The 24,695-nt window shown below is 42.2% G+C and overlaps 1 protein-coding gene across 1 annotated transcript in view; it reads right to left on the bottom strand.

Annotated features, from left to right (window-relative positions):
* Window positions 1–12,586: 12,586 nt before the first annotated feature.
* SH3PXD2A (SH3 and PX domains 2A) overlaps window positions 12,587–24,695 on the bottom strand; it is a 236,847-nt gene continuing 224,738 nt past the window's right edge. Inside the window, exons 11-15 of the mRNA XM_062496397.1 lie at window positions 23,474–23,591; window positions 17,644–17,978; window positions 16,768–16,817; window positions 14,646–14,765; window positions 12,587–14,514 (exon numbers count right to left, since the gene is read on the bottom strand). Coding sequence (XP_062352381.1) covers window positions 12,619–14,514; window positions 14,646–14,765; window positions 16,768–16,817; window positions 17,644–17,978; window positions 23,474–23,591 — 2,519 coding nt within the window. The 3' untranslated portion in view covers window positions 12,587–12,618. The remainder of the gene's footprint in view (window positions 14,515–14,645; window positions 14,766–16,767; window positions 16,818–17,643; window positions 17,979–23,473; window positions 23,592–24,695) is intronic.

The following is a 24,695-nucleotide window of genomic DNA, read 5'->3' as shown; positions in this document are numbered from 1 at the left end:
TTCAGTTCCTGGCATCCTTCAGAGAGCTGGGGTGTCTCAACAGGGCTCCTTGTGCACCATCCACCTGCATATCCCAGCACAGAGGAACATCTATGGTCAGGCTAAGAACTGAAGAGCTAAAAAACAACCTTGTTACCCCTCTACTATTACATCCCTTGTTATAACCTCCTCCCCCCATATATCCCCTAATCCACTGCCTTTGGCATCCCCAAGAGATGCCCCTGCATAAGGAGAGGGGATACATTACCAGTTTTACCCATCTGCTGCTTTGCACAGCAGTGACCTTCCACTTGTTGAGTTATTTGGGCCTCCAACCTTCAAAGGCAGGTAAGACAAGTCAGCAGTGCCCAGAAACCTTGCAGGATCAGACCTTAGTATCTCATGCTCAAGCACCACCTGCTCTGCAGACTGCACACAGGGCTCATCACACCTTGCAGAGCAACTCTAATCACAGAACCAAAGGACCATTTTTATAAAAGTATGATTTTTTTCTTATTTTGAACCTATCCTTCTCCAAAAAAATCCTTCCTTGAGTACTGTAAACCTTAAGAAATCGCTCAACACAGACAGAAGTTCTTCATGTTTGAGGAGAGAGGTGACTTATCCATAAACTTTGTGGAACAGGAAAAAATATAAAATATACAGCATATAGTTACAACTTTGGCCAGGGAACAAGACAAGGTTCTGTATTCATTTAGCCCAAGATGAAATTTGCAATTGCATGAATGCACAAATTACAAGTTATTCTGGGAAAGATAAATTCAGTGGAATTCAAGTGGAATCAAAACAGTACTGAAAAAATTAGAAGAAAAACCCCAACAAAACGAACCAACTGGATCACAATTAAAAAGGTCAAAAATTTATTTTTCCTTAGGGCATAAGAGGCATTGTAAACAAAATACCAACAAACAAACAAACAAATCACAAGTCAATTCTTACAGTCTGCAAGCATTTGAAGATAGAGTACCCTTTTCCCACCTCCCCCCAAACACTGCAAGCCTGCTCAAATGGCAACTGGCAAGAAGCCTGGGCCCTGAAGTCCAGGGAGTTTTGCCATGTCCCAAGCTGGGACTAAACTTCTCATGTAAGAAGGACACTGCATCTGTTTTATCAAACACTAAAAAAAAAAAAAAAGTCAAACAAAATATAAATATTACAGACAAATATCAGATTTAGCACCACCTTTGGTCCAAGCAATCAATGAACTGGGAGATGACAGGTACAGTTTGTTTAGGAAGTCCTTTCTGCCTGAGTCTTTGAAAACATTAGAGGTTCACATTGCAAGAACTTGTAATATCTCTGAGGAAAACACTTCTCAAATTCTGGCAGGCCCTCACAACCCCCCAAGGTCCTGCACACAGGGAAGGGGGAGCATCCTGGCTGGGCAGCAGCACCCAGATCAGCAAAGATCACCCAGATCAGCAAAGATCACCCAGGTCAGCAAAGGCAGAGCCCTGTGAGACATGGCAAACACTGTGCCAAGGGTCTGGTCCTGCTTTGGCCCAGCAGAGCTCTGACTTCAGGCATGGCTGAGGACCAGGAGGAGCAGAGACAGCATGCATCCTGAATTTCTCTTTCCACTAACATTTGCCACCCTCCACCACCTGTCAGACTGTGGCACCTGTGAGCTGCCAGGGTGGGTGATGGCAGATGCTTGGAAGGAGCTGAAGTTTCCTCAATGCAAGTTATTTCAGCATATCTGGAATATGCAGATCAGGAGTTCTTTTATTAGTTGTAGTTCACTCCAAGGCCTCTTTAGGCTCATCTTTTCCAATACACACATTCCCATCAGATGCACGGTTCTGAATTTTTGCAAAGAGGTGTCACTGACCAGTTGCTGTGTCACAGCACTAGTGTATGTCAGGACACAGTCAGAAGGACCTGTGATAACAAGGTGACCTAGAGGAAAAATCAGGTTCATAGAGCACCTGGCAATATTTTAGGGTTCTTACAACTCCCTCTCCTATAAGCATCAAAAACTCAAATTGTCTTTTCCTTTCCTGCAGTAATTTTTGAGCAGTCCTGATTAACCATCTTTAAATGCTGTTTAGTTCCAAAATAATAACAGCTCTAACAAATGCCTATATAGAAATGCTGAGATCTACTTTTAGGCACAGTAATCTGAAATCTTTGTTCTGCACCTTCACATGTACAATTGCCCAAAACAGATGGTGTTTCTCTTTCTCTGGTGAGAGACCCATACAGAGTTTTCACCTTTACAGACAGAGACATGATTAAAATCATCCAAACAAGCACTTGTTTTTACTTCACTGCTTCAGAACACGCTGCTCTAGGGAAAAATCCCAAACCTCAAATACTTTTGCAGTTCTCTGAGCAAACAGTTGGTTATGGCACAGAGAGGAGGGCAGCCCCTCTGAGTGCATTCCCTGTCCCACACAGGGCACAGCCATGAGGACAGCACTGAAATAGTTCTGGACTGGGCACTGCAGTCAAATAAAGTCTGCAAATCTGGATTAAGGGAGAGATTATGTTTTTCACAGCTCATTCCCCCACCAATGTCATATCCAGAGCAAATGAAAATATTGCTCTATGATGATTTCATTAATTCTTGCTGGGACAAAGTCACACTTCTGTTGTCCCACTCACAGAAACAGGCCCCCAGTACTGTATATATCAGCTAAATCCTCACAGGTCCCAGCTGATTCGTGCTGAAGCCTGAGGGAAATTTCAAGAGAGACACTTGGCAAAAAGGAGACCTACTCATCTTTTGGTTTTGGCCCACAGAAAAGTTGCTCAGAAAAGTTTTGTTAATTAGTACTCTAATCTGCATCAAGTCTTTACAAATGTTTACACACAGACTCAGAGACTGGCCACAAGAAGATCTGTTTTGTGCCAGTTCAGACAGCCTGGGGCATCTAATCCCTTACTAACAGTAACTCTTGCCATCTATGGCAAAAGGCACTGTTAAGTGCAGAAAGTGTCACTTTCCTGGATTTCAGTTTTACTGACATGACTGAGAAAGCCTTTTTTTTTTTTAAATCATGCATATGATTTCCTTTCCTAGGAAAACCTCTGGAAAAACACATCTGGATCCTTGCAGGAGTTGTTCACTGTACAGTTTTATCCAACTGGTCAGCATCTCAAGTCCATTAAACAAAAACTGAACAATGCTTGAAGCTACAGTTATTATTTCTGTCTCTAGCTCACATTTGCTATGATATGCTGTGAATATCAAGATAACTGTCACCTCTCTAAGAATGAATTAATGACCAAAAGCTTTAATATCTACATGATCAACAACATTCACTCCACTGCCTTCAGTGGAACTGGATCAGAGGCCACAACAAAATATGGTCCAAAGCTGTTACCGCAAAGAAGGATTTCCCCAGATTCATTTTCTTCCTCTCTTAGCTTAACTTGCAACCCAAAACAAACTTAATGGTCTCCTGCCCATAAACTCTCTTAAAAAAAAAAAAAATAAAAAAAACCTTTCAGCTAATTCCTTCTCATATTTACTGCAACAGAAACCACACCAATTTCTAAATCTTTTCCCAAGCAGAACGGACAAATTGGTTCCCATATTAAAAACAAAACAAACAAAAGACAAAAAAGTGTCAACCAACTTGACCACACACACGAAGACCAGCCACACATTTCTCTATCTCTGGTCACCAACATACTCTCCCAAGATTCCAAGCTCCCACCAGGAACATTCCCACCACCTAACCACTAAAAAATGTAGCTGTACACCAACACAGAAATGATAACAGCATCTAGTTTTCAAGGTCACATGAAGAACATCAACCACCCAAGAAACCCATTGGAAAACTTCACTTAGACCAGGCCTAGATCCATTTTTTTTTTTTTTCCTTTTTGGTCAATTAAAAATTTGGGTCAGCAAACCCTTGAGAAGCTTCCAGTCCAGACATGTGCCATTGCTCTGCTAATAATGCAGAGGAGCACAATAACTCAAACAAATTTCAGCCTTCACCAACAAGTTTAGGTTCCTACTAACTACTACCCACAGTTTGCAGAGATAATCTGGGCTAATTAACATCTCTGGAAACAGCTACAGATGTACACAGCCATCAGAGCTGCTTTCAACACCCACCTGGAGTTATCTGCATCTGAACTTTAGCCTAAGCAGCAATCAATCAAGCTGCTGGCAGGACTTCTCCTGACATGACATTTGATACTGAGCCTTAACTGAGGAGGCTCATCTACATGGTTCTCCCTAAACACTGCTAGCAGAGTAATAAACACTGCTGTCTGCACTTAAATCTGCAATAAAGGAACAGCACTGGTGTTACGTGCAAGTCAGCCAGACAGCAGAAAAGCACTTACTCTGTGCACCACAGGCCCCACAACACTCACTTTGGACCCTCAGTACAAAAAAGTCATTGTAATGCTACACATGCTCTGCTTTTGCAACATTCTGTGTTTGAACTCATCACAAGTAATGAGCAAGACTTTTCAGCAAGCCTGTTCAGCATGACACAGAAAAATTCCTCCTAGCAACTGGAAAAAATTCTAACTTCCTCTATCCCTGAAAGTCCAAGATAGGAAGTAGTTAAGTCAGCTATTCACTGAGATACTTCATTTTTAAAAAGGTTTATTTTTCTTTTTCATTTGTTCCAGTTTACTAATTGCTACAGGCCAAGCTCCAGTGACTGCACTTTTCTGCTTCAAGGGGACAGAAATAAACTGAATTAAAGTGTTCTGGGGGATCCAGAGTCAGGACAGAATTCTATGCCCCTCTAGTCATCACCCAAGGGTGACGATGGGCTTTTGTTTATTTATTACTGCTTCCCTGGTGACCCAGAAGCAGTTCAAGAACAAGATCTCCAGCCACAAAAGAACTGCTTGCACAGAGAATGCTGTCATATTGCTTACCCTTCAGTCACCAAATACAGAGTCAGTAACAACTTTGATGGGAAATATGTGGAGAAGCCTGAAAGTTTTACCTAAATATTAAATGTTATGCTTTAAAAATTTTCTTACAGTGCCAAGGGATCTCCCTTCCACCTGTTTTTCTCCTCCACCAAACAGGGACCAAGACAAGTACCACTATAACTCAGAGCATCAGGGGAAAGTCACTAAAGCCAACATTTTTCCAGAAGCACTGCTAGCACAGGGCTGCTCCTGCCAACATGGACAGGTCTAGAACAGCCATGCTTGCCCACTCCACCAGCTGAACCTCGGTGTATGCAAACTCCCAGACACACAAACTGCCTCAACTACAAGAAGCATGCAACCTATGTTTGTCTTCTTTTGGTGGATCGGTGGCTTCAGGATACAGATTATCATAGTATTTTAGGGAGTGAAAAAAATCAACTTTTATCAATAACAAAAAAATCCTATCACAGAGCAGTGATGTATTTAAACCATCTATACAGAGAAAGTACCTGCAGTGTCAGACCAAATAATTAATGGCCTTATTAGAAACATATTTTTCCTCATATTTTATCTATCTCTCCCCTGCCAATATAGTTACTTCTAATTTACTTTCTAATTTCTTTCCAAATGATCAACATAATTCCCATAATTTTAATTCAGTAACAAACAGGAGTCTCAACTCAGGACAGTAGTGGCTTATGCTGACAAGAACAGGTCTGTAAAACGCCAGTGTGAAGCTTTAAACCAAATTTATTTATAAAAAACCCAAACACAAAACCAAAAAATAATTGCACTCTCCAACTAAAATCAACACTACCTTGATGCAAGAACAAATGAAGAACAAAGTTGATGGGACCAGCCCAGCCCTGACAATATAAAATGGGGGAAACTAATTTGTTCTGACTATGCCAGCCACGTCTGCACGCAGTGCGGCGCAGCTTCTGCTCCAGGAATTGCTGCAGAGTCCCAGCCCTGGTGCAAGGGCACCCAAGAGAAAAGATCTCCTTGTCCTACCCTTGGCACACCCTGCAAAACTGACACCCCAAAGGAGAGTTATGGGTGACTTTTTACAGACACCCATGCTTTGCTCCAAATTGGGTTGAAGATGGAGGAGGAAAAGCAGCAACGGCAACCTACATCCCAACCCAAAGCCAGCTGACTGGGAGCTTCTGGATCCGGCCTTATGTACAGTACTTTATTTGAAAATTACAGACACACACAACAGACACAACTACTGAGCAGCACAGAGGGAGAGAAAGAGCGACACAAGCACTGGGCAGCATCAGCAGAGGCCATCAAACAGTTCAGGAGTGCAGACACATTCCCCATGCATCATCACAGTGCTGGTCCCTGCTTCCAGCAAGCAAAGCAAATGAAAACAAAATAACTTAGACAAACATATGCTCTCAGACGATCATACTGGTACTGTTGGCAGCTATCAAACACTGCACTAATACACAGCGCTTCACTAGGTGGCTAAATAGCATCTGAAGCTGGCAGAGAAGGAGCTGCTGGTGATGGAAAACCACCAGCAAATAGCAGCAAAGCTCCAGCTGGTTTTAAAGAGCTGCAAGGTTTGCAGCACAGTGGATCATGGCAGGGCAGCACCAAGGCTAAGCAGTCCTGTGCACCCTTTGGAGGTGTAGGAATGGAGTGCACAGAGCTTGCTTTTGCTGAGAACGGTCCATGCTGAGCACCCACAGAGGTCTTCTGTCAGTGTCACTCTACTGATGCTCGTGGGCTTCTTGCCAGTTTAGACAAGAGCATGTGAAAGAATTAAGTTGGCTCCTCAAACCCAGATTCCTAACTGGTAAAGTATTAGAGGTTTTCCAAAATCATGTGTTCGATACTATTTCAGTACAGCTGCAGAATTCAGTTTTTCTGTTTGAATGCAAAGGTCTCTGGTAATATTAAGGCTTTTTGACGAACTTAAGAACAGCAGGACAAAAATTAAGCAGAAAACTGAGGTACACCTCCTCTCCAGAGTAATGAACTAGAGCCACAAGAGATGTACTTCCCAGAGCTCAGACAGTCAAGTGTTCTGGCTTTCACATTTCTCTTGCACCTTATAAAATAGTCCAGTTTTTAAAAGGTAGTAGATTTTGCTGCTACCTGTAAAGTCACATTATTTCTGACATATGGAAGTTCTCCTTCCATTCAAATCCATTCAGAATTTAAGACAACACCTCTTTTGAAGAGCAAAATTTCTGCCCAACTTTATTTAGGACCTGAGAGATCCACCTTTGCAAGCCAAGAAATATGAAATCAATATCCAAAACATCTGTGAAATTCTGCAGATGAGAATTAACCCAGATAAAAGGGAGACTTTCTCTTCTTAGGTTAACAATAAGGACAGAAAAGAAAGGACCTGTAAAAATATTCCCATAGCTCTTGTAATAAATACAAGTAACAATACAGTATCCAACCTTGGGACTACACCAGCTGAATTATTTTCCCTTCTGAAGTTACCACCAGTTCTGAAGCACTGCAGAGGACGTAACCAGCAGAGACAAACCAGAAGACAGAATCATGCATGGATGACATACAGAGTGTTTCAAGCATAGCTCAGAATTCCTGTATTGATAAGGATGTTAATGCACATTCTATTCATAATCCTGGCAACATGCTGCATAATCCTGATACTTTCACTAACAGGTGATGCTTTTTCATGGAAAGCAGCCATTCCCAACCCAAGCCACCCCAGCTGTCAGTCTCTACCTACCCAAGGGTCCTGTTTTCATCCAGTTGCCCCCTCCCCTGCATTTCCCCTTCCCTAAGAGTGCATGAATAGAGAATTGCAAACATTTCACACTGCACGTTCCACTCCAAGTCCTGGATGAGGGGCCTGTTTATTCTATGAATATTGCACTTATCCACTCATTGGATTTGCTTTTTCTCAATAACGCAGAATATTTGGGAAAAAATAGAAAAAATAGTAGGATACAACACAGGAAAATATGAGTTATTAACAAGCTAGCTATGAAGACCTAAAATTAAATAGTACTAGTTCTATTCTGTTAATACTAGTAATATGAAAATAATGAATGCTTTCTCAAATTCCCTTGTTTTTCATATAAGATAAAAGCAGTAACTTTCTTTTTAACTGAGGAAAGCAATGAATATATATTACAATAAAATATGATTCATTAAGATCTGAGAGTGATGAAAACTATTATATAATGCCTTCGTCAAACTTTATAGCATCATAATGGAAGGAGTCTTTGGAGTTCACATCCACAAGGGACAAATGCGTTTTTTAGCTATACCCATGCAGATGTGAATTTCCATTTTGAAGAGTCTAGTTGCAAGACAATTCCAATCTTTCCTTATAGTGTATTTGCTGTTATTGAATAAATCCGTTTAAAAACTTCCTGTTGACACATCAGTTAAGTACCCCAACACGTGCCCATCATCTCTTTGACCTTGAAAGTTTTGGCTTGCAAAGGACTGGTACATATGACTACGCTCACCCATTGCACAGGGTGACAGCTAAAACTGTGAAGAGGAATTGCCTTCCATGGGGAAGGACTCCTAACAAAATGCATGACTCTTGTTGTTATGAGAAAGTGTTTTGAAAGGGGAGACAAGGGAAACCAGCAAATAAACTTTTCAGGCATTATATAAACCTCAATAACGAACTCAGAAGTGCTCATTATTATTAAAGTTGCAGTATACAGCAAGATGCAATTTTCACATTCTTTAATTTTGTTCTCTGGCATTGGAGTTTGTAATTTCTGCTGGTCCAAATTCAGGAGTTTTTGGAAAATACAAGGAGTGGGTGAGAGCAAGACAGCAAGAGCAGCTGCCTCTCGCCCCAGAGGAGGGCCCCCTTCAGCTGCAAATGGCTTTACTCAAGCCCTGCAGACTCTTCCTCTTAACAATCTGGTTCAGGAATAAACCAGAAAGAGAAATTTAAACAGTACTATTGATTTCTGCATTGAGTGTTCACTGTGGTGTACATTGCATTTAAATATTGCTCTTGATCCAGTGTCAGTTCTGACAAATTTAGTAAATGAAAGGCAACGTTAACATTTTTAGAAAAGAGCTAAAACAATTCTAGCACTACACTGTCCTCTGAGTATTCTGCCAGGTTTTCCTGCCCTGCAGTCAGCTTTTCTGATGTAGCTTAAGGCCTTTCCTTCTGTTTCACAGCTAATAGTGAAGGGCTTGCTATTTTGGGTATTAGTAGAACTGACCAAAATGATGGAAAAAACAATTATTTTCCTGCTATCTCTCAGTTGAAAGAATCAAAAAAAGAGAGAGCATGTCAGTGAGAGATGCTATGACAATGGCAAGACAAGAGTGGGAAAAACTGCTTTGGGAGTATTTGTTTTAATTTGCCCTTTTAAACACAAGCAGCCAAAACAACTACCAAGTGAAGGGAAGCCCAAATGGAAGCTTTTCCACCAGGGTGGAAGCCAAGTGATGGCCAGCAGTAATTTCTGGCACCAAGTAGGCCATCTGCACCCCATCCTTTTTGCTGGTACAGGTGAGGGTAGAGTGAGGCCACAAATGTGGCTCTGCAGCCCATCTACAGGGTCTGGCCTCTTCTCAGGAGGACACGAAGCCTTTGAGATGGGATGAAGCAGCAATGAGCCCGGGAGATGCTGTGTGAGTGAGAAAACCCTGCCAGTACTGCTCACACTATGTCACCCTGCCCTGCCTGGAGCACTGCAAACCACCTCCCTGCAGCAGCCAGAGCTGGAGAAGCAAGCCAGCAAGATGCAACAGGAGTTGTGGGATGGACAAACATCTCTTACAGAGCTAACTCAGGAAGATCCTGAAGCCTCCTAGCCTGAGCCTCATGGAGAACTTGCACCCACCAGAGCCAGCCCTGCGCAAGGCACACGGCAGCCAGGCACTGGAACCGTCTGCCAAAAACACCTGCGCCACCCCACACCCTTCCTGGACTCCTGCACTTCAGAGGTGCCCTGGGCTTGGCTTTGCTGGATGCAAATGTATTTCCAGTAGTCTGGGTTCTTCTGTCTTCTTGCTGCTCCTCCCTCCTTGGACAGGGGCTCATGTCAGGCCATACCTACTCAGAGAATTCAGTGGCTCAATGCAGAAGATCTGGGAGCTGTGCTTTACATCCCCCCAAAGAGATGACCTAGTGGGAATGTCTTTAAACAAAACTTTAGAATATTTTAAATAATAAGTTAATTCTTAATAAATATGTGCTTCAAGAAAATGATAATTATATACTGCACCTTTAAATAATGCACTTAGTTCTCTGCATTGGCTTCCATTTTGGTTTCTTTGATTGTTAAAGTGCATTAATTCAAAATAATGAACCACTTCCGCATCATTATTGTTAAAATAAATCATAACATTAATAGGAATCACTAAGTCACTACTATTAGTACTGCAATCTAGCAGATAATTCTATGTATTGCTCTATTTAATACTGTCCAGCAGAAGAATATAATACTTCTATTATAATCTCACAACAGCTCCAGCAGTCTTTTGTGGCTGCTACCATACTAGTACAATTAAAAATGGGGAGAAATATGAGACAGGGATACAATGTCTCAGCTACACATCCAGTGAGATGAAGCTAACTGGACATATTCTTCCACCTCATACGGTGAGACATTAAGGTACAAAGAGGACCCCGCACTGTGATATGAGCTGTTGTGCAGTTACACCTCCTTCTCCTGCCACCACAATTTAAAGGGATCCCAAACAGCCTCCCCTCCCCACCTGCACGCAGAGAGCTGCTCCAACCACAGCACTGTTTGCAGCCTGTCGTTGTGGCACCTGGATGTTGTTTCAGCTACTGAAAGGACATCAGCCACATTAGCTGTAGGCAACTCTCTCAGTGTTATCACATCAGCCACATTAGCTGTAGGCAAATCTCTCAGTGTTATCATGGAAATTAATAAAACCCCCAAACCACACACACATACACACAAATTAATAAAAAAAGGAAAAGGAAAAAAAGGAAAAAGACAAGAACAACATATAAATTTCCATTTCCTATTTTTTTTTTTTTGGCAGTGAAACATCCCCAGTAACATATGGTATTATTGTGCTGTTTTATTCAGCCCCAGGATCCCAGCTATTTTGAAGCCTTTATAACCTTTAACTTCCAAGCCGAATAGTATGAAACTGGTGGAAAAAAGGACATGCAATGCTTTGTGTAAACCAGTAGTGAAATGGTCTGCCCACCCCCCACCCCCCAGAAGAGATTCACAATGCTGTCTATTATTTAAAGGAATTAGATATTGATCTTGAGTGATTAACAAGACCATTTTAGGAAAACCCCCAAGCATGATTTCCTTAAGCACAGTAGGGATTTAGCAAATTATGTTTACAGTACAAGGCTACCTCACAAATAACTCCATATTCCTAGCCTTTTCCAATGGATAGCTTCCATTTCCCACATCACCCACACCATGTGGCCACATTTCAAAACATGAGTTTAGAAAGGCAAACAGAACTGGAACTAGAAGAGGCAGCTTCCTGGTTAGATGCATTGTAGACCAAATTGCTTTGATATTAAATCCCTGAGCCTGAGAAGCCCAGGCCCACTTTCCAGTACAAATGTACTCTTTGGATTCAAGTGGGAACAGAACACATATTTGGCTCCTACTTCAGTTTTAAGTATTTTCTGGTAAAACCAGACACGCACACACAAAGAAAATACAGTAAACCCAGAATGCACAGAAAAGACAAAAACAAAACACCAAAGCAATTCCCCAAAAATATACAAATTATGTGCAGACCGAGTTTGATGGCTTTTTTTTCCCCACTCATTGTAAACACTGATGTTGCAGAAGGTTACAAATATTTCTCACTAATATCTTGGTGGGTCCTGCCAGCAGTCAGCACCCCTGGATTTGGACCAGAGGGCAAAACAAGAATTAACACATCTGACAGCTTTGTCTTTAGGGTCTTAAGGGACTCTGTTGACTTTTATAACTTCTGAGAAACCCAACTTTGAGAAGAGAATCAACCAGTATCACATGGCAGGAGTCAGGCACAGAAACCAACATGAAGCCTACACAGCAACAGACGTGCTTAAGCAAGGGGTTTGAAGGTTTGTTTTTACAAGCACCAGTAGGCATCACTGCCCTTGAACACCTGAAATCCCAATTCAAAGAACAAGACAGAATGAAAGGAAACAGAAAGCCCCCAGCCCACACCACCTGATGGCCTTTTCTGGTCAGTTAGCCGTGACAACACTGAAGACAGACACTGAAACTCTCCATGATGAAAAGGCTCCAACTCTGGACCTACCAACTGTTTAGTTAAAAAAAAAAAAAAAAAAAAAAAAATCTCCAAAGGATTAGAGTCCCTCTGTGTTTCAGAAACTTTCATTTGCTTCTCACTGTAAGTTGCGGAAAAGCATTCAAAATTCTTGGGTGTTCCACGTACAGACAAAAATGAGGAGAAAGGGAGCCAAGATTGTAGAACAGTTTGGCACAGAACTCCCCAGGTAGATGCATGTGTATTTCTCTCACAAAAGGCACACATTTGGTTTCCTATCGATAATGGGAAGGATGGGATGTCATACCCTGTTACACATACAAGATTATTAACAACTTCACAAAAAGGCATTTGACTATGCTGCATCTTCCTTGCAGTTGCTTACAACATGTAAACCCCACAAACCTCTCCAGAACACGGCAGATTTGTTCTCATGTGGACTTCTTTGTACAAACTGGAGCACAGGGAAACGTCTTTTTGTGTAGCAATTGTTTTTTCCACATGTACACAGCAGGAACAGTATAAATTAGGGAGGTTAAAGATATTGCAATATTAGTTCTTTTTCTCCAAATAATTTGAGGGCACCCAGCCTTTGAATGGCTTCACACCATTCATGATCTGGCAGTACCACCAGCCGTTTGGGTTCCTTTCGAGGACCTCCATGCAGACACCTTCCTGAAACCCTGCAGTCTCCTCATCCCCTTCATAGTCTGCAATGGAAACATAGATGTCCTTGAGATTGTTGTGGATGAACTGGGATTTCTCAATGGGCTTTGGCCTGACTGTGGACACAGGGATCCCATTCCTCTGTGTGGGGAGGTTGGAGGTGGTCTCAGAGCTCTCCGTGCCCAGCCGCTCCGGCTGTTTTCCCTTTGTGTCACCAGGCTGTGCCCACGCGTTGCTGAAGGAGGAATTCCGACGGACGGTCCTAAGTTGATCTGTAGTTGTTAAAGACTCATTTCTGCGCAAGGAGCACGACAGGTTGTTATCCTTTGGTGGTGGAGACACAAACACTGACTGTGGACGGACAGCAAGCTGCCTCACACCATTCCTCATTTTAATTGGCCCTGATGCTTTTGAGAAGCCGCCAGGAGGTTTGTTTGGGATGGGTGGTGTTGCACGTTTGCTCTGGTTGATGGTGTTCAAAGCCTGAACCCTCTTTTCTATCTTCTCTAAACTGTTCGACTTGTTTTCATTTTTCCTGTTCCTGGCAAAAGAGGAATCAGTCTCTGCTGATGTAGTTTCTCGCTGGTTATCAGGGAGAGCCAAATAATGGGAAGGAGCCCAGCCTTCCATGTCTCCATACTTCAGGTACCACCATCCACTGGCCTGCTTTTCCAGCACTTCCACTTCTACTCCTGCTGGGAAGCAAATTTCAGAATCCTGTACCTTTTGGTATGAGTCAGTGGTCACATAGAAACATCTGGAGTCATTTTCTTGCTCAGTTTTGGCTGTATGGCTGGAGCAGAAGATGCCACGGGAAGGAGCTGTGATGAGATCAGCTGAGCTTCTCCGAACAGGGTCATCCTGGCTCTCAGAAGCTGTGCGGGGGGGGCTCGCAGACTCTTCACTTCTTGAACCTTTGAGTCCACCTCTGAGCTGCCCAGTTGGCCTCAACTGACGCCTTAAAGTGCTAATATCCATCTTTTCCTGGCTCTGAGAGTCTGCCTTGCTCAGGAAGGGTTTGGGCCTAACGATTGGCTTTGCTTTGATGGAAGGACTCTGCCCAGGATCTTTCTTCACGCTGGTTCTTGGCACACTCCGTAAGCCAACATCTGAAGCTGATCTTGGTTTTGTTTCCTCACTCCTGGAATAGTGACATTTTCCAAGATCAGGCTGAATGTTTTTGTCTGTCTTGAGCTTCACGAGTGATGATTTAGGAGAGCTGGAACATGGAGAATTTCTTTGGATTAAGGAGAGAGAGGAGCTTTTCTGAGAATCAGAATCCCCACTAGACTCCTTATTGGACAAAGCATCTTCCACATAACGCCTGAACCCCTCGTTCTCATAGATGGTTTCTTCTTCATGACCAACTTCTTCTGAAGACTCTCCTACTTTGAACTTAGTTTTCTGAAGCGATGACACAGGTGAGGGCTTCAGGGGCTGAAACAGTCGTTTTTCAGGAGTGCTGTCTTCATGGTGACTTTCACTCACTTCACACTCTGAGTCAAAGCCAAAAGCAGGCACATCATACTCAGGTTCTTCATATTTCAGCTTGTGGGGAGAGTCCTGGGTATCTCCTGAAGAAACCGCTCCAGGAGTTGTTCCTTCTTCAGAGTCTTTTGGTTTACTGGGAGGGGCTGGGGGAGGAACCTTTGGGCGGGTTAAAGTACTGGTTCTTCTGTTCAAATTCGGTTTCTTTCTCTTGTCAATGTAAGATGCTGGAGCCCATCCTTCCTTCTCTCCAATCTGCACATACCACCAGCCACCAGAATTCTTTTCGATAACCTAAGAGATAACAAGGAACATGCTACTTAGACAAAAATCTCAACTCACTGCTTCTCACTCCCCTGTTTTCAATCCACTCCCATGCAACAGATGTATATAACAATTTTTCCAGATACACCGTTAAGGCTCACCTCAGCTTTTTGTCCTCCACGAAAGCTTATGCCATCAGAGATGCATGACTGGAATTCAGCAATGGTGTAATATTCCACTTCCACAGAGGGTGGCTCTGGTGGCTTGGGTAACTGAAAACCCTATGGCAAATAGGATGCTTTGTTCATTTAAACCAAAGAAACAGTCAGCTAAACAGCAGCATGGAAAAAAACCCTGCTTTTATTCACTACGACTCTTCCTTCTTCCTGCGCTACTTCCTATTGGTAACTGCCCAGCTCTCCACAGCAGGAGCTGATGTATTGATATGGGCTAAAAAAGAAAAGCCTTTCAACATACGCACTGTTCATACCACCTTCATCAACTATTAAAACTGTAATAATCTTTACCTGAATAATAAAATGTTTGACTTGTGTGTGATAAAAGTGTAGCTGTCACTGCAGTCACACCAAGAGCAGCCCATTTACACTGAGATTCTGTCCAGAAAGAGCCAGCTCTGGATGACATGCCACAGCTGCAGAAAATTGCATTGCAGCAGACCCCTAACAGATTCTGCCTATCATTAAATACAATATCTTACAATGTAATCCCAATGAATTATTGCTCTTAATCTGCTGCTGGACTTTTTAAACAAACTCAATTAATCAGTGATATGAGCTAATGGGCATCTCTTGTAACAAGAAACAAGGATAGTATCATAGATCCCCTAGCTTTGCCCAGCTGAAGTGCTAGAAGGAAAAGACTTTACTGTTTGATCAAAACAATTCTGGTTCCTCCCCATAACGTGCCCAGAACCTCTACTCAATCCCAACACAACCTTCATAAAGGCTCTGTGAGAAGTGGGACACTGCTATTTACAGCTAGTCTGGCAGTATATCACTCCTCTAAAATCTAAGTGCCTTTACATTAAGATGCCACATTTTAGAATTTGCTACAATTATTTTTAAGGTGATAACTGGAAAAATGGTCCTTTCAGGAATTTTGATATTGAAAGCTTTTCAGATTAGCACAGTGCCCATCTGCAGGCAGCTAGATGACGGTGAAGCTGCACAGCTTCTATACTTCACTACTTAGGGTCCTATGAAAGAACCACAGGTCAGTCAAACACAGGACAGGCAAAGACACAAAATGATCCTGAGCCATCAATGGGAGAAGGGCAAATCACATACTGTTCTTTATTCTCCCACTCCTCCATTTCTAAGATACCCTTTCTGTAACTAACAGTTGATGTTTCATCACACACAGCATGTGGCATTTCACAGAGAATGCATCTGTGCACCTTAGGAACCGTGTCTAACAATGTTGTAATCGGATGTTTCTGCAATATAAATGCTGAAATACAGCAGAAGCACAGCATAATAAAATGCCTTCAGATAATACGATGGTTTGGATTAAATGAAGATAATTGGAAACAGCAGATATGCTCAGGGTTTCACATATAATATCACTGTTATTTTTAGCATGGGATTAAGTGTCATGGTCTTGCCAAAACAAAGTAATTGAAAATAATGCAAAGAAAAATAGGAAGAAAATGCTAATATGCTACTCATATAGTTTGTTAAGAAGCATCTTAGCCATTAGCATGACTTTTATATCAATACACTACTGACTAATTCTTATTGAAGAGGACAGTTCTAATCTCAAATTGGTACAAAATTCCAGGATTCTAACTTTGGGGATAAGAAATCATAGGGGGTCTAGTTCCTATAGCATACATCCTTCCATAGGATATTGAGCCACTTCAAACAGGCACAAGAGTGAAGCGTAGCCACCTCAGAGGTGGTAGCAATGGAAGGAGGGGACACATCCCCAGTTGCTTAAGACAAGAGAAGGTCAGAAATTTCTGGGCTGAGAGGAAATTTTAACCTTCTGAGTCAGCCAAACAAGTTTTAATGTCCATACACAAAGCACAGCAGCTTCATTGTATTCTCACTTCAGACCTGATTAGCTGGGGCAACATTTTGAATAACAGAAATCCTGATTTATCATTATTATAGGATGCCCTGAGACCTGCTCAATACTTAAACAATGAAATGAACGGGCATGTAAAGAAAGGATCCCTCCCACCTCGTACAGGTGCACAGAGTCTCACAAAGCACCCAGACACCTACCCACTGCTAAGATAAACCATAAACCAATACACACCAGACTGGACTCTCTTCGTGGGGGTGGCCTTGTTCTTAGATTTGGAGAACCTGAGCAGGGAAGGGAACAGGGAGAGTTTATTTAACTTTGCAAGTACTGCTAAGCACATCTTTCAGCAGCTCTCTGCTGTTACACAGTTTGAGCACAGAAGTCAGTATTTGCAATATTTAGGGCATGTCTATGAAACAAGATGGAAAACTATGAGGGTATATTAGAAATACCAAGGTATCTAAGCTATTCATCTCTGCTAAGCAAACAAATTTGAGAGGAAATCACTGCCAGAAGGTAGTGGATTGTATTTTCTGCTGGAACTGACCAGCTCTATTGGAGACTGGACATAAAAGGACTGGCCTAATACCTATTTTCCCCTCAGCAGTAAAAATAATTCACTAAACACTCACACTGTCCTCTCTCCTAGTATTTTGCCATTCCTTGCACAGAATAGTGTCAACATCTGCATTTTGCAGATGAAGTAGTAAAAACATTGTAGCAACTTGCCGCCAGGAAAGCAGCAGAACAAATTCAAGAGAAGACACAGGTGGTCTCCTCAACTTGAACATGCTATTGCATCATCTTCATTCCTGGGGTAGAAGGGCACATTTTAGAGCATTCAAAAGGAAAAAAAAAGTATTCTTTGGAAAAATTAACAAAGTAAACACATGCAGGCTAAGATAAAGAACCACCAATCAGCCCTTGTATAAAGTGAAGTTAAATTTTACCACTAGTAGTGAAGGACCACCTTCTGGAGTCCCTCTTGATACATCTACATGCAATGCAAAAGTCTGTTTGTGTGGGACAGGCAACACCAGCACTCAAAGGCAGAGAACAAGCATTCATTGCAAGCCCAAGAAAATCCAGACTACTTTACTGCCTTACTTATTTGAGCTCTTTGTGGTGCTATCCTTGCTATAGCTGGGGAGCCCTGGGCCAGTTTGGAAGCCTGCTTGTCTGGAGTCGTCATGGCATTGCCATTAGAGTCATTGCACAGGATGGGCAAACTGATTTCCTTCTTGGTGATATGAGTTTCTGCAGACTCATTTTCTACTTGAGCTTCCTTATCAGTAGATGATTTCTTGTTCAGCAGGTTACTGATCTCCATGATGTTTCCTATGATTTCCACTGGCCCAGTTAAGTTCTTTTTCCTAGATGGAAGATCATCTTTAGCCTTCTTCAGGTATGAAGCTGGAGCCCAGCCTTCTTTGCCCAGATACCTGGAGAGGCAAAAGGAAACACCATCACATCAAACACAGCCTTCTCATGCATTCCAGGAAGAACAGCTAAAGCAAAAGTGATGGATAAAAACATCAAACAAAGTCTGCAGTTCTCAAACAAGATTTTGTAGTCTTTATTCATTTATTATCTACTGATTAGACATATCAAAGTCAGTTGAGCCAGCAGTGAGCTGTGTAGCTGAAAGCCACTAATAATCCTAAGGAAGGAATCTCTCTGGACAAGAAATAGTTACACACCAGGTAAAGAGCTTCACCAATTTGTTTTATGCCTCCCCTAGACAGCACTATGCAAACTCATTATTTAAAAGCCAACTAGTAAGTAAAATATTTCAATAGTTTTTAAACTTCCTAGCTTCCAGCTCAAATTGAAAATGGTTTAAAATAAGGGTGTACAGCACGTACTACAGAGAACTATGCCTGCAGTTTAAGATCCTTGTGCAAGCCTCCCTCTCTGAAACTATAAAGAACATTAGCCCTCCTTCCATAATTCCCAGCTCTGCATGAGCAGCTTTTTGTCATGGAGTATATGGGACCCTTAAAATACTGCAGCTTCTCCCAGCACCACAAGATCAAGAAATAATTTGCCTGAGGAAAAATGGCTTTGATAGAGACTTGTTTTCCTGAACAAGCTAGAAGCAATTTGAAGAAATAAACTGGGAAATGTGAACAGACACCTGAATCCAGTATGTGTTCCTGAAACACCATCCTGAGTTGATCATGCTACACTTCAAACTGAGGTAATTCTTCTACAGCTGGGCTTTACGAAAGATGTTTTTTTTCTAACTCCTGCCATTCCTAACACCTCAGCAGGGATTTCAGATTACAATCAGACTCCAGGGAGAACCATGTGGAGGAACTCTGCTTTCCCTAATGAAACCCTAACTTGCTACAGTAAGACTCACTGAAAACCTTCTCTCTAATCTCTCAAGATATCCAAAGCAGGCACTTGAACTCTAAGTGAGAAAGCAGGCATCATTAAAATCCTGGCGCTCAGGAAATCTGCAGGAAATACAAAGGTTAAAACAGTAGAACTCTAGGGTTCTTTATTGAAAAGGGAGCCTCATTAGACAACAGAGGAAGGAGCTGGGGCATGTGGGATGTGAGCAAATAATTTTCTGGCAGGTGAGCATCTTTGCCATGACAACACTTGGATTCTGAGGTTTCCAGTGAGATCTCTGCATCAAATCTCATCCTGGTCTCCCTCACCACATCCACACACTTGAGAGTGGCTCTCGGAACTTTACAGGGAGAACAGGAAAATGCAGTGTAGATTTGATTCTCTAGACTTCTTTATTACTCTTCCTGTATAAAAGCAAATGCAATTGTTGCACTTCTAGCAATGACTACAAGAACCTTCCTGTCCAAAATCCTGCCTTTTCCTTCTCACCCACCTAAACTAGACAAGATGGTAGAGATTCTGCTTCTCCCTACATACTTGCCTCCTGTCCCACATTAAGGTGGAAAAGATTTAGAATCTCTCCTGGTCAGGGAGTTTAGTGACAAGTTTTTCCAATAATTCTGATGTCAAAGGAAAGCATCCCAAGAGCTCTGAGCTTTGTGTAATGCATGGAAACTAACAAAAAGTTGCAAGCAACCTGGCACTAGCTTGATTTGACTTCAAAAAGATACACAGCATCCATTGTGTGTTACTATGTCAAGAAGCAATTTGGATCTATTAAATACTGTCCTTTTTGAGGCTTTTCTGCTATGCCTTAAACCAAGCAAAGGAAGGAGAAGGAAAAATTACAATACATGCTACAAATTGAATCAGGCATAACCCAGTGTCATTTTCCAGTCCTGAAGACTTTTGGTTTAATTCCCTTTTGCAGCTGACAACCCTTTTGCAGATCTGCTGACCAATGCTCTCTGCTGCTTTTGCATCAAGTACGTTTTTTTAAAGGACATTTGTGAGTTTATACAATGTGGAGGTGTAGAGGTCTCTGTCTGTGAGAAAGCCACAGTGGTCAATGCACTGAGCACTCCAGTTCCAAAGGTTACTTTAAACAGAGCTTGATTGTGCAAAATCAGCAAGAAAAAACATTTTACATCCATCTTAGTTTGTGGGAGACTTCACATGTTTAAGATCAGAAGGGCAGCCACAGGCAGGTTCTGTACTGGCCTGTTAGTTCTCCTGCCAGTTGTATATATTTGGATCAGCCTGTGTAACCCCACTGCTACAAACACCTCTGATCTCACATAGCTTCTCCCAATGAATAACAGCAACAACAGATGGACAGTAAATAACTCTGGGCAACACACCTTTAGTAAGAGGCTGTTGTAGGCTACTTCTTACTGTGTTAGCCAATTCAACCTGAAGTTAATGCTGGGCAGTAGTTGCCAGAAACTACCAGTTTATTTCTGCAATATCACAAATAAAAACTACTTATGCAATTGAGATATGCTTACATTTTTACCTTAGTCCTTGAATTTGTTAATCTTTAAGCCCTATGAAGAATAACCCTAGAAGATTCCTTGATCCTCCGTATTTTATAGGTGAAGGAACTAAAACAACTGTTAATCAATTTCAGCAAAGTCCTGAACCAGTAAAAATTTTCATTTCACATCTTAAGAGTTGAATCACAAGTATCCTTCCTTCCTTCCTTTATATGCAGAACCTAATGGAGACATTTCAAACCCCATCCTAGATTCCTCCTCATTTCGGTGCTGCTAGCACCTCCCAGCTGCACTTCATTCTCATGGGCTGAGGCTCAGAGCAACCACAAAATGAAGGAGATGAAGTCAAATAACAAAAGCTTTACTTAGCACATAGGTACCAACTGCAGTCAGTCCACGTGGGCACCACAAGATTGTATCTACTGCTGTCACCTGGAGGCAAAGTATGATCTAAATGATGGATGCTAATGCCAGCCATGGGCACACTGGGAAGCAAAGATCTACTGAACTCAATACAACAGTAAGCTGGATCCAGGACAGAGCCTTTCTTTCATTTCTCCCTAGTCCTGATTTTTTTTTTTTTTAAGTCATAATGCATGTGGGCCAAAATAAAGGCAGACACCACTATTGCCTCTAGCTTGCGCAGCATTGCATTGGGAGGGTCTCAGAATTAGGTGCAGTGATTTGGTTCCTTCATGCTTCCAAAACCCTCCTGTTTATATTACATGAAGGAAAAAACGGATTAAAACCATAGGAATGTTTAAAAAAGTTAGAAGTGCCTCTGTAAGTCTGAGAGTCACATCTGCTTTCCAGCTCCAGAGCATTGGAATTACTCCAGAGGGAAGCAAACTAGGGAAAAAAAAGAAAAAAAAAAGAAAAAAAAAGAAAATAAAAAGAAGGACAGGAAATGAGGATCAGCACATGGCCAAGAATTTGTAGAAATTACATATTTAAGGTGGAACAAGCTAATGTCTTTAAGGTGGATTCAATTTACAAACTACTGGATTTGTTTTTCTCTCTACACATTGAAGTGTGTTCAGTCTGTTATCCTGCCCAGGGTTCAATTGCATTCTCCTTCTGCTCCCTCTCCCCTCACACTCACAATAGGAGAAGGAGTTGCTCCTTTGAAGGCAGTCAACACTTAGAGAAGCAAATTTCTGCAGGAAGGGAATTCTTTTCTGAGGGGTATCTAACAGTATTCAGGGCAGTTTACATGTAACAAGCAGCACAACAAGCTGGAGATCAGCTACCCAGGCTGCAAAGGACCAGATTGTAGGGATGGATCACATAATCAACATTTCTGGTAGTGTTACCCATGGAAAAAAAAACAAACCTATTTCTAGGAGTTTAATCCTCCAGCAAGAAAGTAGCACAGTGCTCCAAATAAGCAGAGATGAGCACATCTGGCACCCAATATACTTATCACACATATGGGCAGCACATAACATCTTCCCACAAGAGGGGTTCCTCAAATCAAAATGCCTCTTCCAAAAAAGCCAAGCACATGCTGCAATCCCCAAATATCACAGGGTGGCTGGGGCTTGCACTGTCCTTCCATCAGATTGCCAGGGTGAAGATGCCATGGAAACCACTGCAGCAAGTGTCATCATGCTCCAGAAGGCACTCCTGATGTATACAAAAATGAGTTGACTCGAAGGAGTGTGTGAGAAAAAGGGGGAAAAATTCAACTAATTGTAGGAGTGTTAATATGGCAAAGGGAAACCTACAGAAGCAATCAGGCTGCACTGCAGAAAGAGAATAAAAAAATAAACTAGAGGTGTCTTGCAATGGTTCTCCCCTCAGAAAAACCTATGTGCTCAATTCCCCTATCTTTGGAAACTTTGGATTCCACTTCTCTAGATGATTAACAGAGAAAAAAATGTGACCTGACCAAACCCAGGCTTTTTTGAGTTCCTCCTGTCTAGTGTGCCTTCCTGGCTCCACTGCTATCTTTATTAGCTTATTTGCTCCATGGGATTATTAGAAAACCGATATTTTTTTTCTTCTAAGTAAGGGAAATCAAGAAAAACAAAAACATTGCTTCAGTCAGCATTTTCACAGTCCTCATTCACAGCCAGTAAATCAAGGAGCATTCAAGCAAAAGTAAGCTATAACTTGGGGAGGGAAAGAGGGGAAAAAAATCACTTTAATTACATGTTGAATGGAAAAAGATGACAATATGAGATGTTCTGCACTGCAGAGAGATAAACCTCCTTGTTAAGCTACCTGTTGTATCACATCTTGTTTGAAGAGAAATGGGTTGTCACAGCACTGACAGGTTCATATGCAGATACAAGACAAGGGGCAGAACCACAAAAGTGCATTAAAACCTAAAAGCTGTGTGAACCTAGATGAAGAAAGCTCTCCTCAAGTGCTTATCCTGACACCCTACATCACTGAGACAATATCTAAACTAAAGTCTCCCCATGAGCATTTACAAAGGAGATTCTTTAGTCAAAACTCTCTGCTAGGACTGCTGTTCCAAATACATAACAAAATATGATACATAATAAGAACTTCACCTGCCCTTGAAATGCAGTCCCCCTACATTAGGAATATCTAACGTGGACAGACAAAAATCAAAGCAAATCAGCTGAAACCATTGGTAAACTTGCAAAAGGGCTATAGCCAGCAATCTGTCTCATATCCCTGAAAGTAGCACTACCTGCCCCAAACAGATCACAAACAGCCTTTCAGTATTGCTATAAATAGATTTAAATAGGTTGCAGAGTAACTCTTATGCTGGAAAGACATTAAAATTACATAAAACAGAAAGCCTTGTTAGGTCTCACAGATCTTAACTCAGATATGGGCTTTTAACCTGAAGCAAGAAAAAAAGCCCTCTAAAACTGGAACTTAAGGCATTTCCTCACTGGAATGGTCCAAAACCTTTGCAGACACTGTAGTGTTACTTTAGTCACCATTGTGTCATCTCAGACTTTTCTTTACATTTCTTCAAGAGGCATTATGAACAATTTGGGCTTCCCTGTCCAGCTACAGAATGATTGAACTGCTAACATTCAGTGAATGCTCAGAAAAGCTCATTGTCACAGTTTCTGTAGGTTGCACAGCTTCTTTACCTGATGTACCACCATCCTTCCAGGTTCTTTTGGATGACCTCCACGGTGACCCCTTTCTCGAACCCAATCTCATCCTTCCCCTGGCTGGCGTACGGCTGGATGGTGACATATTTCTCTTCTGGTGAGGGGAGAAAAGGCAACATCAGTTAGGGTCAGGATCAGCCCAGCTGTTTTTCTGCACTGCTTGCTTTTAAACTGTTATGCAGCGATTACGTGAAGCCATAACGAAAGGCGGAGCCCTGCTCAGGGGCCCACTGGTTATTTATGCTGACGACATGACAGATAATCAGCCCCTTGCCACTACCCCGCTGCTGATAATCACAAAATGCTTCCATGCCAATAATGACACAAAGTCCCCAGAGAGCTTCCCCCCCTTTCTTCCCGCCTCCCTCCCCACTCCAAGTTCCTCGAGCGGGTAAGGGAGAGGATTTGAAGCTGGACTGAACTCCCATACTGTAACTTGACAGAATCAATCTGGCTGCCAAATCAGCCGAGCATCACCGCGGGAGCTGCAGCCAGTTGGCTCTTTGCTCATGCACATGGCTGCACGAAGCATTGTGTTACTGAAACCCAAGTGCTGCATCCCCAGAGGGACACATCTCCCCTGCCCAGAGGGGCTGGCCCAGCACACTGCTCTTCTTGAACCTCCCAAGCAGCATAGGTCTACAGCAATGAGCTTGAAATGTTAAAAAACAAACAAACAAACAAACAAACAAACAAACAAACAAAACTGGCAAAAGAACAAAAGAGGTTTTCATATGACAGGAGACGATACAGCATTTGCATCCATGGGTTGTGAAGTGTTTTAAAAACATACTTTTACTAAACCTCACTCCAGAGAAATGCACGTGTGACAGTGGTGAAGGAAGGCCAGAACCAAGACACACAATTCAAAAGCACAGACTGGATTTCAAGTATGGTGCTTGAGCCAAAAGCTTAACATCCTTATTCATCTCCAGCATCTCTCCCCTTCCCAGCTGGGCAGAGGTTTTAAGCAGACTTGCTGAGAGCAAGCCAATAAGCAGAGCAGAGCAGGCACTCGTCAACTTCTTCCACCTACCCAGGAGTCATTTACTGCAGCATTCCCATCACACTCAAGGTCAACCTTTCCCTCTGGAGCTTAAAAAATTACACCAGCCATTGAAAACTGGAACTACCATCCTTCCTCTGCAGCAGCAGACATGGAAAGTGTCACAAAACCCCTCTCCCTCAACCCAAACCA

This window comes from Cinclus cinclus, chromosome 7 (genome assembly GCF_963662255.1).
Source record: "Cinclus cinclus chromosome 7, bCinCin1.1, whole genome shotgun sequence".
In the NCBI taxonomy this organism is placed as follows: domain Eukaryota; kingdom Metazoa; phylum Chordata; class Aves; order Passeriformes; family Cinclidae; genus Cinclus; species Cinclus cinclus.
This window is presented reverse-complemented; position numbering and strand designations above follow the sequence as displayed.